The sequence below is a fragment of the Ranitomeya imitator genome, chromosome 6 (genome assembly GCF_032444005.1).
Source record: "Ranitomeya imitator isolate aRanImi1 chromosome 6, aRanImi1.pri, whole genome shotgun sequence".
Lineage (NCBI taxonomy): Eukaryota > Metazoa > Chordata > Amphibia > Anura > Dendrobatidae > Ranitomeya > Ranitomeya imitator.
In genome coordinates this window covers 39327885-39346921 of record NC_091287.1, presented here as the reverse complement: position 1 = coordinate 39346921, position 19037 = coordinate 39327885, and the positions used below count along the sequence as shown (strand labels likewise).

Here is a 19037-nt window from a genome sequence, read left to right as displayed (position 1 = left end):
GGAAAGTGTAACTTGAAAACACTTTGCTATCTTCTTATAGCCTTCTCCTGTTTTTCTGAAAGCCCAGAGCCTCCGCACTTACATGGTTTACTATGCGGTGGACTTCGGGAAAATGGCTGCCAGGGGCAGCACATGTGCGGACGGAGATCTCGACATCAAGATCTTGAGAGATGAGATCTCAGCGCTATTTTTCTCCTCAAAATTTGGGGTGCATCTTATAATCTGGTACATCTTATAATCCACAATATACGGTAAATGAGATAAAGGGAAAATTATCAAAAAGAATGCATAGACAGATAATAATATATATTTTATATATCCGATATCGTGTAGACAAGTGTAGGCCGGTCCTTTTCTGCACATACATTACTCCATACATCATGGTGTTTACTTAACCTGTTCCGCAGCCTACAGATAAAATATCATGTGATAGTTGCCATGCCGACAATTCAATTTGTGCTGGCACTGAAGACAAATAATTTAATAGAATTCTCATAGAACATACTGTAACTTGCGTGCACGCATCAGTAGAGCGTCTGAACAATTCACTGCTCCCTGGATATATTAGTTTTCTTTATCCGTGTCTCCAAAATGCCTCCAACTCCATGCAAGGAGATGTCACCGAGATGATCCCATTATCAGGCATGGATGGTATCTGATCCTTGTCTGATGGGTACAAAGTAGCTCAGTTCTCGAATTCACACAGCAAAAAAGGGCAACAATATTTACTAGGTCACACACGTTAGCTCCGGGTATTACAAATGTTAGAGAAAAGTCAGTTCTGTATTTATCTTGTCCAGTTTTTGTGCCGCACATATATTAAAGGTTGTCAGGATTCTCCTGCGAGCGGTTATGTGATTTGTAAATTTCCGGTCACAAGCTCACTAGACTTGTTCGGCCTTGCTTAATTCACTTGTATTGAATGAGGCCATACAGTCTAGTTAGCAGGTGACCGCGTGTATACAAATCACATACTTGCGATCATGCGCCGCTCCCGACTCCAGCACACAGAGTGACGGCAGACTTGAATCCCAAAACTGGTCAACCCTTTAAAAGGACTCTAGAACTAACATGCCATATTTTTCAGGACTGTCTATAATTTTTGGCAACCCCTGTGGCTTATACATTTTGGCAACACTGTTTTTCCCATCAAGTCTTGCAGGATTGCTGACAGAGAACCCAAACCCAGTCTCTTACTGAAGTGTGAATACAGCCTTAAAATATGTTGATGACTACCCCGAGATCAAAAGTGTGCGTTGAAAATTTTTGCGGGGATTGATTACAAATAATTAACGTTGGCATACTCATCTTCCACCATTCCCATGAACTTAGTGCCGGACGCTCGGATGTTTCTCCGATGATGCACTCTACTAGCAGATTACCGCTGCAGCCAATCACATGGTGCAGCGGTGCTGCGACCAAATGGAGAAACAGAGCAAAAATGCAATCACACTCCTTAAAAGTCATTACATTTAAGGGTTAGCAGCAGCGATCGGCGCTACGAGAGAGCCACTGTCAGACATCTCTGTGGATTATCTCTTCGAGATTAAAAAAAAAAAAAGGATCGTCAGTTCGAAATTGGACATGCCGGATACTTATCTCCCCTGACGTCATCTGTGCATGGACCACATACAAATTACACTGTTGGACGAGCCAAATGATTCAGCGGACATTAGTCTAATGTGTAGGGATGGCTTTACTAAGGGTTGTCTACATACACATCTCCATGTGGTCGGCATTCAATCTCTTCCAATGGAAGCATGGATGATGGAGATAAGTGATAGGTAAATCTTGCACATATTTTAGTGATCTCAGCCCATGGACACCAACCAATGTTATATTTTGAACTGTCAGATGACTGACAATGATGATATATGTATCCTGGTATCACAGTTGTCTCAAATGTTGAAGGAAAATGTTCTAAAAAGTTCAGTGTCACCAGCATGTTTCCTAGTACTTTGGCTGCCTACATCTTAGAACGGATTCACTCCGGCTGTGCCAACTTATGAGCAAATATCTTCCACTCTATCTGCTGGTAGATCTGTTCTAGCAAAGTCATTTCTACTTACCTAAAAGTATCTTATGGTGTGGAACAGGTCGCAGTGTTCATCAAGGGCAACGCTGTAGCCATAGGGGGTGGAGAGGATGCAGTCACATCTGAGCCCCGATCACATTAAAAATGGTTTGGCTTATTGCTAAGCAAAGCTAATAGTCCTAGATTGACTGTAGATTGGATTTCACATTTTGGTTTCCCTCGGGCAGATTTCACTGAATTGGAAAGAATGCAACCAATTTCTTCCAATTTCGTCACAGACTCCCCCCACCTCAATAATAGCTATAACATGTTGTAGTCATGTATTTAAAGGTTCGCAAATCCTATAGAAAATAGCTTCTTGGAGACATAAAATTGTTATTTGTTATCTATGATTGACAAATAAAAAAGTACCAAAAACTTTCTGGCTGAATTTCATGGGCCTAAAATCCAACTGATACACAATAATCCTAATTCTAAAAATACGGGATTAAAATGATCCTTAAAGTCAGTAAGGAAATTCATATGAAGGAACCGGAAAAGATGAGGAATAGCATGTTCATAGAGTCTCAGAAATCTAAGAGCTTTTGGCCGGAGAGGTTCAGCATTTACTAGGTATGGGGCTTCCCAACTCTAGACTGATAGATGATGTTGGGGAAGAAAATGATGGACCATGTCTTCCTTTGATCACTGTCCTCCTTCCATGCTTCACACAGTGTTCCCCAATTGCTCTCAGCACAGGTGTATTTCTCTCAGCCTTGCCGAGGGCAGAGCAAAGTGCTGAATTGCGCCTTTACCGTAGGGTAATCGATGCTTTTTGGCCTTTCCTGGCATATGAACATTACAGAACTTTGCTTTGCCATGAGAGAAGTGCACCTGAGCAGGGGCACAAATGGGGAACATTGGGTGGATGACATAGGACCCATTATCTGTATGAAGAAGGGAAGGAGGACAGTGATCGTAGGATGAGAGAACGTACCAGATCAAGACCGGAGACACCAATCAGACCGGACTACGCCGTCTGTGAGTATAATAAAGGGTCTATGCCTTGCATATGGTTTGGGGACATACAGCATACCAGAATGCTGTAAAAGAGGACTTAAAGGTGCTCACCAAACATTATATTAGGAAATCTGGTGACAATTTCCCTCTAGGAAGATTCCCCAGAAATATTAAAGATCAATACCAAAGCACTGAACAAGATAGAGTTGTTAAATGTTCTCTATGTATTCAATAGGTCTTTGTACACTGTCAATGGACACTACCACTGTAATTTATCCCAAATCGTAGCAGCAATCACTGAGATAAACCCTCAAGAACCACATTTCCAGGACAGACCTCTTAAAGGACTCTTTCCACCATATTAGGAGATGTCAACAGGAAGTTACAGAAACGTAGGATTAATAGGAGCCACAGAGGTCTACTCAGTATTCCATTGGCTCAATAATCAAAAAAACATCCTGACATCTCTAAGAAACCATGCATGGGAGGCACGGTGGCACATAAGGAGCAATCCAGTTTTGAACCCAACTGATCCAAAATGTATGGATTAAACTAGCACCAAAAAAGTCCAGTACGGTATAGATTCGACTGAATCTTAGCCTTCAGACAGCAGAGATGACTTTGTAAAGGGAGCAGATGCCTTCAGGACTCAGATCCAATGCCCAAATTCCGCTTTATAGTGGAGCTCCCCCATGGGGCCGTGGGGTACTCGGTACCGGGTCCTGCGGTTCACAGGGGGATGCCACGATGGCTGACCCGGTCCGTGGCCCTGGGACAACAGTGTAAAATGGAAAGGTCTTTAAAGGGATAAAGTTTGTGTTCGTGATGCCACCTGTGGTATTCGGTCAGGGTGACCGACGCTGCTTTAAGGGGTCCTCTGGGGTGATGTTATGGCAGCTAGATGGTATACGTTCCCACAGGTGAAGTATCTCCCCAGGGCTTCCCGGTGTGTAGATGGTGGATGGTGAGTTTATAGGGTCTCTTAGATAACCTGGCTCTGTAGGTGTCATCGTGCCTCCTGGGTGTAAGTGCGGACAGGTAACTTGCAATTAGCTGTCCTGCAGGTCTCTGGAGCAAAGCATAAAGGTCCTTACTCCCTCGGTGTTCCGGCTACTGGGATTCTGCGCCTCAGAAGGAGGCAGCCTGTGCAGGGCTGGTCCCCCTCTGGTATCCTATCCTTTGCTTTGCTTTCCTTGCATGCTCACTGCAATACAATTCTGCCTTCTGAATGTCTCTTTCTGGGAGCTGCAGCTCTGAGGGCATACACAGCTCCTTTGGACCCTCTTTCCACCTCAGACTACTGTCTGGAACGTTCTAACTTTCCCTACAGACTGCCAGTTATATATATATACAGTATATATATATATCTATATATATATATATATATATATATATATAGATATATATATATATATATGGGGAGAGACCTAATAAATAGGAGCAGAAGCTTCCCCTGGTGACCTGGAGTGTGAAATGTGTTGCATGTTTGTGATACCTGGATGCAGTTATCTTTCTTTGCCTCCAAACATAGCATCACTCTCCCCAAGAGGAAAGCAACACCACTGCGACGACCAGGACCATGGGGCGCAGCATAGCATTATACGATCTGACAATAATTAAGGCTTCATTCAGACGCCCAAAATTTTTCACGTTGGCAAAAAAAAACAGCACACGGATTGCACGCTGACACCATCCGTGTGCTGTCTGTGATTATAATGGATCCTTAGACTTGTATGGATAATTTTGGTCCGTAATTAAGTATGACTTATAAACTCTGCTCTCCTCCTTCGTGTAAGGTCGGGTTCAGATGAGCGTACATTTCATTAAGAAAAAAAGAGACTTTTCCATCTGTAAGGTGCTCCATATGTCATCCATATATCTGTTTCTTACGTCTGTATGACATCCCCTTTATACACCAACAATTTAAAAAGTAATAAAAGGCCAAATACGGTTTTCAATGTTAATATTTGCAATGGAAATATAAAAACTGGATGGTGTCCATATGGCATCTATTTTTTATGCATTCATGGCATTTAATGGCAGAGTCTGATCCAAAAATCGAATCAGGTCAGAGCATCCTGTGATTTTATTTTTTTTTACACTTGGTCCATTGATCCGGTCACGTGAACTATCCCCTTGACTTGCATTGATCCACTTGTTGCCTGTGGACAGCACGCGAACATAAAATACGCTCGTCTGAACGATTCCTTTGGATCAGAAAAACAAAATTAAAGCCGAGAATGGACCGTCACATGACGGACACCGGCGGCACTCAACTGATCCTACTGACCTACAACGGAGTTTGTCCAAAAAATAGTTTTGTTTACTGTGCTAATTTTTTTTTCCATCAACTGTCTTGAAATCTGCAATGGGAATCCAACACAGATGTGACTACAGCTTTACATAAAGTGTCACCTGTTGATGCCGAATCCAAAAAAACTAAATGGATTATGAAATAACTGATGAAGACTGATACATTTGAGTCCAAGGATGAAGAATAGGATCCATTTATTGATATCAGTTAATTAACACGTAACAATGTTCCCATTCTAGAATAAAAATACAATAAACAAAAGAAAATAGAAAGTTCTATGATGGATAAAGCTACAGTTGTATATGTGCCTAGAAAACATATTAAGTTATTTTTCCTTTTCCATTTTTTACGACTATAACTGATATTTTTCCTGCTTGGCTAAAACTATATTTAGACAAACCTGATCGTAGAATTGTTTAGTCTCTGAATAGAGCCATATATGATAAATGTATTTGAACAATCACCGGCCTCCGCAATGTAACCACTAAAGAAAAAGCCTCTGATATTCCACTATAATGGATCTGGCCACTTTAGGAAACATATGACCAATATACCCCTCTCTGTACACAGGCTTAGACAACAGGTGGCTATCACACTACAAGTTCCAACTTTATATAAAAACGATAGAAAAAAAAAATAAACAATACACTAAAGCCAAATCTAAAACTTATGAAACTTTCCAATAGTTGCCAGATTACAAGTCCCTGGACAACCTTTCTGAGATTTAGGGTTGATCGCGATGAATCAAATAAAGCAAAAGCAATGCAAACATCACATGAAGAAAAGGACAAAACAGCAGAACGTCATATTTAGTAAACATCACCACAATACGTAAATAAAGAAATAAAGGGCACTTATACCTGTATGGTGGGGTTCTCCAGTACATCCAAGTGGATCTCCTGTGAGGCTGAGGGGGTCTTGGACATGTTGTTTTGGACCATTGGGAAAAAAAGGAAGAAAAATAAAGTAAACAGTAAAAACAAAAAATAAAAAAAAATAGAGGTTGAATTCTGCAGCAGACACAAGCTTCTTCTACATCCAAGCAGGCTGGTCTTGTTCTATTGCCTGATATGGTATCATGGTAGAGGCAGGATCGGTCCCAGGATGGCTGCTGCTGCTTCTCTCTCCAGATGCACTTCACTCTCTGTGACTTGTATGTGTAGCAAGAAAATCTCAGAGCTGAGCCACCTCCCAGGCAGGCTGGAGACATAGAAGAGGAGGAGGAGGAGTGCTTCCCCTGCCTGAGCCTTATACACAGCACTCAGCTGAGACATGCTCCAAGATGGGGACCCCCCATGCCCTCATCCAAACTCTATCCCTAGCCTATAGCTCTGCATTCTGCCCCCACTATCCTGGCTCACCACTCTGCAACAATGTATCCATGACCCATTCTGCAACAAGGTATAAATGACCCACACTGCAACAATGTATCCACGACCCACCCTGCAACAATGTATCCATGACCCACCCTGCAACAATGTATCCATGACCCACCCTGCAACAATGTATCCATGACCCACCCTGCAACAATGTATCCATGACCCACCCTGCAACAATGTATCCATGACACACACTGCAACAATATATCCATGACCCACACTGCAACACTGTATCCATGACCCACTCTGCAACAACGTACCCATGACCCTCACTGCAACAATGTATCCATGACCCACCCTGCAACAATGTATCCATGACACACACTGCAACAATATATCCATGACCCCCCTACAACAATGTATCCATGACCCACTCTGCAACAACATATCCATGACCCACGCTGCAACAATGTATCCATGACCCACTCTGCAACAACATATCCATGACCCACGCTGCAACAATGTATCCATGACCAACTCTGCAACAACGTATCCATGGCCCACACTGCAACAATGTATTCATGACCCACTCGCAACAATGTATCCATGACCCACTCTGCATTAATGTATCCATGACCCACACTGCAACAATATATATCGATGACCCACCCTGCAACAATGTATCCATGACCCACTCTGCAACAACGTATCCATGACCCACGCTGCAACAATGTGTCCTGACCCACTCTGCATCAATGTATCCATTACCCACTCTGTAAAAATGTATCCATGACCCACTCTTCATCAATGTGCCCATGAGCCACACTGCAACAATGTATCCATAACCCACTCTGCAACAACGTATCCATGACCCACTCTGCAACAATGTATCCATAACCCACACTGCAACAATGTATCCACGACTACCTCCACAACAACGTATCCATGGCCCGCACTGCGACAATGTATCATGACTCACTCTGCAACAATGTATCCATGACCCTCTCTGCAACACTGTATCCACGACAAACTCGACAACAATGTATTCACGCCCACACTGCAACAATGTGTCCACGACGCATTCTGCAACAATGTATCCACGACACACTCTGCAACAATGTATCCATGGCCCACACTGCAACAATGTATCCACAACCCACTCTGCAACAATGTATCCATGATCCACATGGCGACAATGTATCCATGATGCACACTGCAACAATGTATCCATGACCCACTCTGCAACAATGTATCCATGACCCACTCTGCAACAATGTATCCATGACGTATGATGTGCCCTGATACATAGCAGAAATACAATGTAATAAAATAAGATTTCAGCAGCCACTGTACTTCATCAGTGAGAAGAGAAGCATTATCCAAGACAATGACCATGACTGCATGGAGTGATCCATCACAGAGGAGGCCAAAACCCATCAGGGCGTCATTAAACCGCAGGAGGTTTTCACATTAGACACCAGCAGCCGTGGATTTATGTGTTTAAAGTGCTGGAGGTCAGAGATTAAATCATGCGGAGAAGTGGAATGCTGGGAGATGTTGCAAGTTTTGTGTTTTTGTTAAATAAACAAAGAACTTTTTAGAACTGACTGTGTTCTGAGTCCTCAGAAGTGATCTCCAGAGGGCTGATCTGTCAGCGGTGTCAGGAGGCTGCACCACGAGCTCCGCAAAGTGCGTCCATCAGCCAGTTCTGCCTGTGTTGTACCTCCTCTTATACACCATGATTTACATAAAGTTTTTACTGCTGTAGATTTACAGTTGCAGGTAAAAAACAACTTTTTTTGCATTTTGCAAATTAGCTATTTCCACCAGCGGTACTTGACCTTAAAGGGACACTGTCAGCACAGAATGACTGTTCACACCAAGTGCATCAAGGAGGGGCCAGCGAGAGCTGTCCATCAAATAAAGGGGGAGACGGAGATGGAGGGGAAAAAAAGCAGGTGGGAAGGTGTATATAAATGATTGGCCCCGCACTGAACGCCTGTACTTAGTTTGAACAGTTATTCTGAGCAGACAGAGTCCCTTTAAAGGGCTTCTGTCAGTAGGATCAGCCCTCCTAAGTCTTCTATATGGGCATACAGGCCATAGGAAGCTGAATAAAGTGACGCCTTGGTAGCTGCGATCCAATGTCTTATTCCAGGAATTCTACATTTATCCATTGGATAGGATAGGCCATCAAGCGTAAAATCCCAGATGACACAAGCTGTTAAGATCTCATGGCCGGACATAGATCTCCCCTAGAATCTGCCTCCAGAGTTTGTTTTAAATGAATGGAGTGTTATCGGTGTGAGGCATGTAGATCAGGAGATCAGACTGTCAGTCATTACATGTCTCACAGTGGTAATGCCCCTTTCATTTACAATAAGCTCTGGAGGCAGATTCTCAGAGAGATCTATGTCTGCCCCATAGATCTGAACAGCTCACTTACATATTAAGAAAAATGTGTGTTTCTCAGGAATAAGACATAAGATTGCAGATATCAAGATATCATTTTTTTCAGCTTTCTATGACCTACAGTCCCATATAGACGGCTTAGGAGGGTTAATGCTACCGATAGATTCCCTTTAATGATAATTTTTTAAAGTGGTAAAAAACACAAGTTTTCTAGTGGAAACTTCAGGAGACGCTTCCTTCAGGGAGTTTTTGGAGCAATTTTTCATTTTCTGAAATGGTTTTGAAAATGGTTTGAAGCATTTTGGAAGAGTTTTTGTTCCTGCATCGTTTTATTTTTGTAATCTTTTCATTGGACGGTGCCTAATTTGGAGCATTTTCCATCAAGAGTTGCTTTTAAAAAAATGACATTCACTTTCTTTTCTCCCACCCAGCGATTTTGAAAGCCTGAGGCTATGTGCACACTTTGCGGATTCTCTGCGGATCCGCGTTTATTGGGGTGCAGAAACGCTTCAGATCCGCAATTGAATTACATTACTCTCTAACCTAGTAATCATCTCCCCCTCCCTCTTACCTCCCCACCTGTCCTCTGCTGACTGCTCCTCAACCTCAAATCTGTCCTACAAACACATAAAACAAGTCGGCCACTCTCTTTCTCCCACCTGCTCTCTCTCTCTCTCTGCTTCTCCTCACTGCTGGAGACATATCTCCCATCCCTGGACCCCCACATCTCATACCTCCCATTACTACTCCCTCCTATCACTCCCTATCCAACATGAACTTCCGCAATCTTTCCAACCTAAAACCCATGCCCCTGACGCCCACCCCCCTGCTCCCTCTCTCTGGAGCACTCTGGAATGCCCGCTCAATCTGCAATAAGCTTCATGTGATTCACAACCTTTTTCTCTCCCGCAACCTTGCCTTCCTTGGCCTCACAGAAACATGGCTAACACCCTCTGACACCGCCTCCCTTGCTGCGCTGTGTTATGGAGGCCTCCACTTCACCCACACCCCTTGACCCGGCAACAAACATGGTGGAGGAGTGGGTCTTCTCCTTTCTTCAAACTGCACCTTTAACCCAATCCCACCTCTTCCCTCCCTTATCCTCCCCTCTTTTGAAGTCCATTCTGTCCGCATCTACTCTCCCTCCAACCTCCAAGTGGCCGTCATATACCGACCTCCGGGCCCGGCCACTGCCTTTATTGACCAATTCTCCACCTGGCTTCTTCACTTTCTCTCTGCTGACATTCCCACCATCATCATGGGTGACTTCAACATCCCCATTGATACCCTTCAGTCAACAGCCTCCAAACTTCTGTCCCTTACCTCATCCTTTGGACTTACTCAGTGGTCCTCCGCAGCCACCCACACGGATGGGCATACACTAGACCTGGTATTCACCCGTCTCTGCTCTCTATCTAACTTCACCACCTCCCCTCTCCCTCTATCCGACCACCATCTGCTCACCTTTTCATCCCTGTCCTCCTCACCAGTCATCCATGTCCAGCAACATGCGCACCCACGCAGAAACCTTGCACACCTAGACACCCGCACACTCTCTGACTCCATCCTACCACTGGCATCCATATCCTCACTCCACGACACAGACACTGCCACTGCTTTCTACAATGCCACTCTCGCATCAGCTATTGACACGGTTGCCCCTCTCGTCCATGGCAGAGTGCGACGTATCAATAGACAACCTTGGCACAATAACACCACCAAAAAGCTCCGGCAAGTGTCCAGGGTTGCGGAGCGGCGTTGGAAGAAAACACACTCGCAAGATGACTTCACTGTATTCAAACAAGCAACACTCGCTTTTAAATCTGCACTCACCTCTGCTAAACAGGCCTACTTCACAACCCTCGTATCTTCCCTATCCTACAACTTCTAATCCTGTCCTCTGCTTTCCACACAGTTGACCACTGCCTCCTACTACAGATCCTCTCCTCCTTTGGCATCAAAGACCTCGCCCTATCCTGGATCGCCTCGTACCTTTCCAACTGCACATTCAGCATCTCCCACTCCCATACTACCTCCTCATCCCACCCTCTCTCTGTTGGAGTCCCCCAAGGCTCTGTTCTAGGACCCCTACTCTTCTCAATCTATACACTTGGCTTGGGACAACTCATAAAGTCCCATGGATTCCAGTACCACCTCTATGCTGATGACACTCAGAGCCATATCCTCCTTCTTCTCCTCTCGCTTCCTCAAACTCAATGTGGACAAATCTGAACTCATCATCTTTCCTCCATCCCACAAATCTTCCTTACCTGACCTATCTATCGCAGTCAATGACATCATGCTTTCCCCCGTACCCGAAGTCCGCTGCCTCGGAGTAACCTTCGACTCTGCCCTGTCCTTCAAACCGCACATCCAAGCTCTTTCCACCTCCTGTCGCCTCCAGCTCAAAAATATCTCCAGGATCCGTCCTTTCCTCAACCCCCAATCTACTAAAATGCTTGTGCACACCCTCATCATCTCCCGCCTTGACTACTGCAACATCCTTTTCTGTGGCCTCCCTGCTAACACCCTTGCACCTCTCCAGTCCATCCTTAACTCTGCTGCCCGACTAATCCATCTCTCTCCTCGCTACTCTGCTTCCCCTCTCTGCAAATCTCTTCACTGGCTCCCAGTCCCTCAGCGTATCCAGTTCAAATTACTAATACTGACCTACAAAGCCATCCATAACCTGTCTCCTCCATATATCTCTGAACTAATCTACCGATATCTTCCCTCACGTGATCTCCGGTCCTCCCAAGACCTCCTTCTCTCCTCCACACTTATCTGCTCCTCACCCAACCACCTCCAAGACTTCTCCCGAATATCCCCCATCCTCTGGAACTCTCTGCCCCAACACGTCCGACTATCAACCACAGTCGGATCCTTCAGACGGAACCTGAAAACTCATCTCTTCAGGAAAGCCTACAGACTGCACTGACACCGCTGCCGCCTCATCACTATCGAAGCTACCGCCTCACCAACACCGGAGCTCCTGCAACCCTCAACCTACTGTCTCCTTCCCCATAATCCTGTAGAATGTAAGCCCGCAAGGGCAGGGTCCTCGCCCCTCTGTATCAGTCCGTCATTGTTAGTTTGTTTACTGTATGTGATATCTGTAACTTGTATGTAACCCCTTCTCATGTACAGCACCATGGAATCAATGGTGCTATATAAATAAATAATAATAATAATAATAATGTAAATCAATGAGAAAAAAAATGCTGTGCACACTTTGTGGAAAATCCGCTGCGGAAACGCTGCGGTTTAAAAGAAGTAGCATGTCACTTCTTTTTTGTGAATATGCAGCGTTTTTGTACCCATTCCATTATAGAAAACCGCAGGAGTAAAAACCGCAGCAAATCCGCAAGAAAACCGCAGCAAAAACGCACAAAAAACGCTGCAGAACCGCACAAAAAATGCGACAAATCCGCAGGTGCATTTTCTGCCAGGAGAGGCAGAATCCGCACCAGATATTCCTAAGCCTAATCCGCAACGTGTGCACATAGCCTGAAATGGGAAGAAAACACAAGACTCAACGTATGAACATCAAAGAAGTTTTATAATGGAAATTAATAGGAAAAGTCTTTCATTTTTTCAGGCATTTCGTAATAAAGATCTGCTCCAAAATACATCTCAAAAAACTTTGTATCTCATATCCTAATCCGCTTTAGGCCAGTCTCACACGTCCAGATAATTATCCGTGTCCGTGTGCTTACCGTGAACATCAGTGTGGCACACATGCGGCATCCGTGTGCCACCCGTGTGCCAACTGGGTACCACACGGACCGTGTAGGAGACAGCGCTACAAGTACGCGCTGTCCCCTGCATCTGGTGCTGAAGCCGCCATTCATATCTTCTCTCCAGCAGCGTTCGCTAGAGAGAAGATATGAAAAATCCTTTTTTTTTTTCGTGTTTAAAATAAAGATCCCTGTCCCCAACCCCCCTCCCACCCCCTGTGCGCCCGGCCGCTGTTACTAAAATACTCACCCGGCTCCCTCGAAGCGTCCTCTCCGTGCCGCACCTTCTCCTGTATGAGCGGTCACGTGGTGCCACCCATTACAGTCATGAATATGCGGCTCCACTCCTATGGGAGGTGGAACCGCATATTCATGACTGTAATCGGCGGCACCACGTGACCGCTCATACAGGAGAAGCTGGCGCTGAGAGGTCGCTGCGAGGGAGCCGGGTGAGTATTTTATTAACAGCGGGCAGGCGCACAGGGGGTGGGAGGGGAGAGGGGACAGGGATCTTTATTTTAAACACGAAAAATTTAAAAAAAAAAGGATTTTTCATATCTTTTCTCCAGCGAACACTGCTGGAAAGAAGATATGAATGGCGGCTTCAGCACCACGCTGGGGGGACAGTGCTTACTGTAGCACTGTCTCCTGCACGGCACACGGACTGCACACGGACATATGCAGAGACACATTGATTTCAATGTGTCTACGTGAGTCAGTGTCTCCGGTACGTGAGGAAGCTGTCACCTCACGTACCGGAGCCACTGACGTGTGAAACCGGCCTTAGCATTAGTTTCAGCACCATAAAATAGAAAAGGAACTGGTAGTGGATGAAAGTGCTGCCTAAATAACTCCAGCTTTAAAGAGGACCTAGCACCAGGTCAAAAATGTCCATTATGTGCTTTTATTTTATACATGCTGTTCCCCTGATTATTCTAGATTTTTTTAATCCGCCATACAGGTCATGGTCATGGGCATTTTTGTGCTTTCTTTTATGGTCTTTACAAGTTGGAGTTCTGCAAAGTAGCCTAAGACACGCCAAGAGCCATGACTTTGTGATTTTTCATGGCGGCCATCATATGGTTCTTGTTTTTTGCAGGATGCATTGTACTTCTTAATGGCACTTTATTTGCCTTCATATAATTATTGAATTTATTTTTATTTTCTAATCTTTTTTTTTTTTTTCCTTCTTTTTTTGAGGGGACGAGGCGGTCTAAAAATTCAGACATTTTCTTTGGATTTCATTTTTTCAGTGTTTCCTGTGATTTATAAATTACATACTAAAAATCGCCCGGGGTTAATAATATTACCTTGATAATAAATTTAAATTTATTTTTTTTAACATTTTACAAATATAGCATAAAAAATAGATCAGTAATTAATCAATAAGTTAATTTATTCAATATAACTCATGGGCAATGGCGAAAAATATTTATTGGTGGCATTTCTTTGCTGCAAGTATGGCCTTAAAGGAGCTGTCCAGAATTCGTGAAGAAAAAAAATAAAGGTATTTTTTTGGCCTCCACATTATCATAAAAGAAATGATGGAACAACTTAGTAGACTATGCTACTTGAAAGATACACATGCTAAATGTATGCTTAGTATGATAGTCTGACCTCTACAAATCTATGTTTGCGTGCCATAGTAGCCCCAGAGTGATGGATATTTTACACTAAAGTTTCTGGAGTGACCATCGCAGGCACCTGACATCAGCTCCATGGGATATCTTTGACTAACGTTGGGCCTAGTGCTGTCTGTGTGATGTCAGTTTTTTCCCCACACAGCACTCGGACCAAAAATATGGTCGTGTGAACATAGCCTTACCAGAGTTTCATCAGCTCTTCTCACTTATGAAGGTCTCTGAAGCTTTTCCTATCATGCCCTGAGAGACATTTTTTTCACTGAACAATACACCGTGTTGGCGAGTTTTGATCCATGATCAGAATCAGACATGTCTCCATGTTTTGGTTCAGACCACTCGGCCTATAAAATGCCACAGACATGTGAACAAGCCGATATTCCAAACCTGGGCAAAGTGCGACCTGTGGACCACATCTGGCGCTCGGACTGATCCAGTGCGGGTCTCAAAGGCTTAAAATAATCTCCCACTGACTGCACCATTTAGTCGCTCCCCTTGCGTCCCAATTTCACCACTATCAGGCCGGCCTCACACTAGCGAGTTTTATGGACGTATGAGAGGCGCAGAAAATTCGGATTGCATACGGTACAATGCTTCTCTATGCCCAGCTCTTATCAGCCGTATTTTACTGATCCGTATTATACGTGGGGGCTTAAACTGTATATAGGGGGTGTCAGCATAATTCATTCTACTCTATATTAAGTGATAATTAATATGTAAATATTATTATCGAGCAGACTTTATTTCAGCCTGTTGGTTCAGCCTCATGCTCACGGTCTCTCATGTGGCTCCTCAGCTGTAGGAATTGCTCACCCCTGCCATAGGCTATAATTGATTAGAGTTCTATCCATTAAAAAATCAGAGATAGATGTTGTATGTAAAAAAAAATGATGTGTGAATGAGCCCTAACACATATTTTGTGATCTGGGCAGCTAATTAATCTGGTACAGAAAGTCTTGGTGAAGCAATGTCTCTTTTTAGGACGCAACGCGGCCGTTCTCGGGCTCCATTTGCATTCCTGTGTCTGCCCCCATGCCCGGGCCCTTAGGGTGAGGTGGCGAGGTGTGAGTGCATTAATGTCTTGTTAGCGGGGGATTGTCGGTGGGCTGTGTCGGTTTAAGGACATAAATACCGGTGAGAACATAATAACTCATTCCACAGAAAACATTTATCTATCCTCATGGAAATATCCAGCGTCGATATGATTATTGTGCCAGATGTCATCTTGCTTCCTTCTCTGCACTTTTTAATAAACTATTTGCAAAATAATTGTATTACAAATTAAATGTAGAAAACTGATTTCACGTTTGTAAACTGAAAATGACATGAATTGCTGGAATGGAGGGATCAGTAAGCAAACAAAGCACATTCACAGCTCGGTCAGCCGACCATGAACAGTCCACAGTAGGGTTGAGCGACTTTTACTTTTTTAGGGTCGAGTCGGGTTCCGCGAAACCCGACTATCTCAAAAGTCGAGTCAAGTGAAATCGGCCGATTATGGCGAAAAGTCGGGGATCGACCGAAACACGGAACCCAATGCAAAGTCAATGGGAAATCTAACTTTTTTCTCTCTCTCTCTCTCCCTTTCTCGCCCCTAAGACCTATGTCATCACTCTGCCCACGCTCCTTCATTGGCTGAAAAAATGGCGCCAAACACGTCATACGAAAAGCGACTTTGGCGCGAAGATCGCCGACAGCATGGCCGATCCCACACTAGGATCGGGTCGAGTTTCATGAAACCCGACTTTGCCAAAAGTCGGCGACTTTTGAATTTGTCCGATCCGTTTCGCTCAAGCCTAGTCCACAGCGCTTCATGAATGTACCCATCATCTATGAGACAGAATTATTCATGTTACTCTTATATAGCGCCATCATATTCCGCAGCGCCTTACAGACATTATCATCGCTGTCTGCGATGGGCCTCACAATCTAGATTCCCTACCAGTATATCTTTGGAATGTGGGAGGAATCCGGAGAACCGGATGCTGGATGTCCTCATATGAACTCGAGCCTAGGAAAATATTCTGAAAAGTTCCCACGCTCGAGTTCATATGAGGACATCCAGCAGAGGGCGCCTCACCGCAACTGAAGGTAACTACAGGTCATTGACCTACTTTCCATTCATTCGCTGGGGTTTTACTGGCATGAGCACCTGCTTGTAAAATTAGTTAACCCCTTCAGATGGATTTACATCATGGGACGTGACAGATCATCGGAAGGTATGGGATATTGGTTTTTTTTTTTACCTTTTTTACAGAGCGAGGGTCTTCAGGTGGATTACCAATCTAATAAACTATTCCAACAACCTGTGTATTTATTTCATTAATAGACTTTGTAATAATGTGTGTGTGTTTTTTAACCATTTCATACTATTGGATTAATAATGGATAGGTGTCATAATTGACGCCTCTCCATTATTAATCTGGCTTAATGTCACCTTACAATAGCAAGGTGACATTAACCCTTCATTACCCCATATCCCACTGCTACACGGGAATGGGAAGAGAGTGGCCAAGTGCCAGAATAGGCGCATCTTCCAGATGTGCCTTTTCTGGGGTGGCTGGAGGCAGATGTTTTTAGCCAGGGGGGGGTGCAATAACCATGGACCCTCTCCAGGCTATTAATATCTGCCCTCAGTCACTGGCTTTACCACTTTGGCGGAGAGCGGGAGCCCACGCCAATTTTTTCTGCGATTTAACCCTTTAAATTAATAGCTAGCGCGCCCAAATTTTGCACATACACACTACTTACATTAGTAGTGTGGAATATGCAAAAAAAAGGGATATGAGATGGTTTACTGTATGTAAACCACGTCTCATATCATGTCGGATTTGGGAAGGGGATAGCAAAAGCCGGCAATTGAATTACTGGCTTTTAAGCTATCTAGCGCTGTATGATATATTATGTGGAGCGCCCCCAGACGCAGGGCCGCGGGGTACTTGGTACCGGTCCTCTCTGTCTTGGTGCTGGGGTTGTCACGGTGGCTGGACCCGGTCCTTGACCCTGCTAAGGGGCGTCCAATGAAAGGGTGATGAAAGTTTGTCAAGGGTTCGTGACGCCACCTGTGGTATTCGGTCAGGGTGACTGATGCTGCTGAGGGGTCCACTGGGGTGATGTAATGGCAGCTAGATGGAATACCTTCCCACAGGTGAAGTATATCCCCAGGGCTTCCCAGTAGTGTAGGTGGCGATGATGTGAGGCGCAGTTAATAACGAGGACACAGGGTTGCAGTCTCTTTACCTTTTTACTGAAGACTTCAGGATCTGCAATCCATAGCACTGCTAACAGGGCTGGCTGAGTCCGGCCGGTCCGAAGGCACATCCAGAGTTCCCTTTGCAGGTGGAAATCAGTGCCTACCAACTAGCGCCTGTGTGTTGTAGTCCTTCCCTGCTGAGTATTCTGGACAGTCCTCACAACTTTCATATTCGTTCTTTCTCTTCTCCGTCCCCCAAGTTTATCTGGCTAGGACGTACCCGTATGACGGGTAGGCTCGGAGCTATTCTGGGACCCTAGAGACACCCCTCTCCACGTTTGCCCCCTATGTCTGCTTAGGTGATGTAAGGTAGACAGCCAACCTATAATCAACTTTCCTGCCGCTGTTTGAAGTAATGCTTGAAGTCTGTTACTTCCTCGGCATTCCGGCCACCGGCTACGCACCTCAGTAGGATGTTGCCGATCTCGGGGCACGACTCCTACTGGTTTATCTCCTTGTGCTGCAATTTTGTTTCTCACGTCACAATATCCTTCGCTTCATGTCCTTCCTTAGGATGCCGCCGCAAGGTAGTGCAGGCGCGGCTCCGTAACAATCTGTCCTTTCTGCTAGGCACCTGCCAGGAACCCACCCCTGACAGGTCCTCCCTGGAGCTCTCCCAGGCTGCGTTCTGTTCTCACTTCCTATCCAACCCCCAGTTTTACCAAAGTGTGAGGAGTGGCCTAATACATAGTGCCTTTTGCTCCCCCTGGTGGCCGGAGTGTGAAGTGTAATGTGTGACTGTGATACCTGGTCAGGTGAACTCCTTTAGTGCAATCAGACATAACATCACTCTTCTTAGTGGCAGAGCGACATTACTGCAACGACCAGGACTCTGGGGCACTGCATATGTGTCTCACTGACATATATATATACTAGCTATTGAACCCGTTCTACGGTGGCGAGCATTTATATTGGTATATGGTCTCCATCCTGGTATGTGCTGCTCCATCCTGCGTCCCCATCCTGTCATGTGCTGCTCCATCCTGCGTCCCCATCCTGTCATGCGCTGCTCCATCCTGCATCCCCATCCTGTCATGTGCTGCTCCATCCTGCGTCCCCATCCTGTCATGTGCTGCTCCATCCTACGTCCCCATCCTGTCATGTGCTGTTCCATCCTGCGTCCCCATCCTGTCATGTGCTGCTCCATCCTGCGTCCCCATCCTGTCATGTGCTGCTCCATCCTGCGTCCCCATTCTGTCATGTGCTGCTCCCATCCTGCGTCCCCATCCTGTCATGCGCTGCTCCATCCTGCGTCCCCATCCGGTCATGCGCTGCTCCCATCCTGCGTCCCCATCCTGTCATGTGCTGCTCCATCCTGCGCCTCCATT

General features: G+C 45.1%; 1 protein-coding gene across 2 annotated transcripts in view; it reads right to left on the bottom strand.

Annotated features, from left to right (window-relative positions):
* The window catches only part of CACNB2 (calcium voltage-gated channel auxiliary subunit beta 2), a 345405-nt gene extending 338896 nt beyond the window's left edge, over positions 1-6509 (bottom strand). Inside the window, exon 1 of one of the 2 annotated variants that reach the window (XM_069729519.1) lies at positions 6209-6509. In XM_069729519.1, the coding sequence (XP_069585620.1) occupies positions 6209-6289 (81 nt within the window). In that variant the 5' untranslated portion in view covers positions 6290-6509. The remainder of the gene's footprint in view (positions 1-6208) is intronic. The other variant, XM_069729517.1, reaches the window with a different exon arrangement.
* Between the last annotated feature and the right edge of the window lie 12528 nt (positions 6510-19037).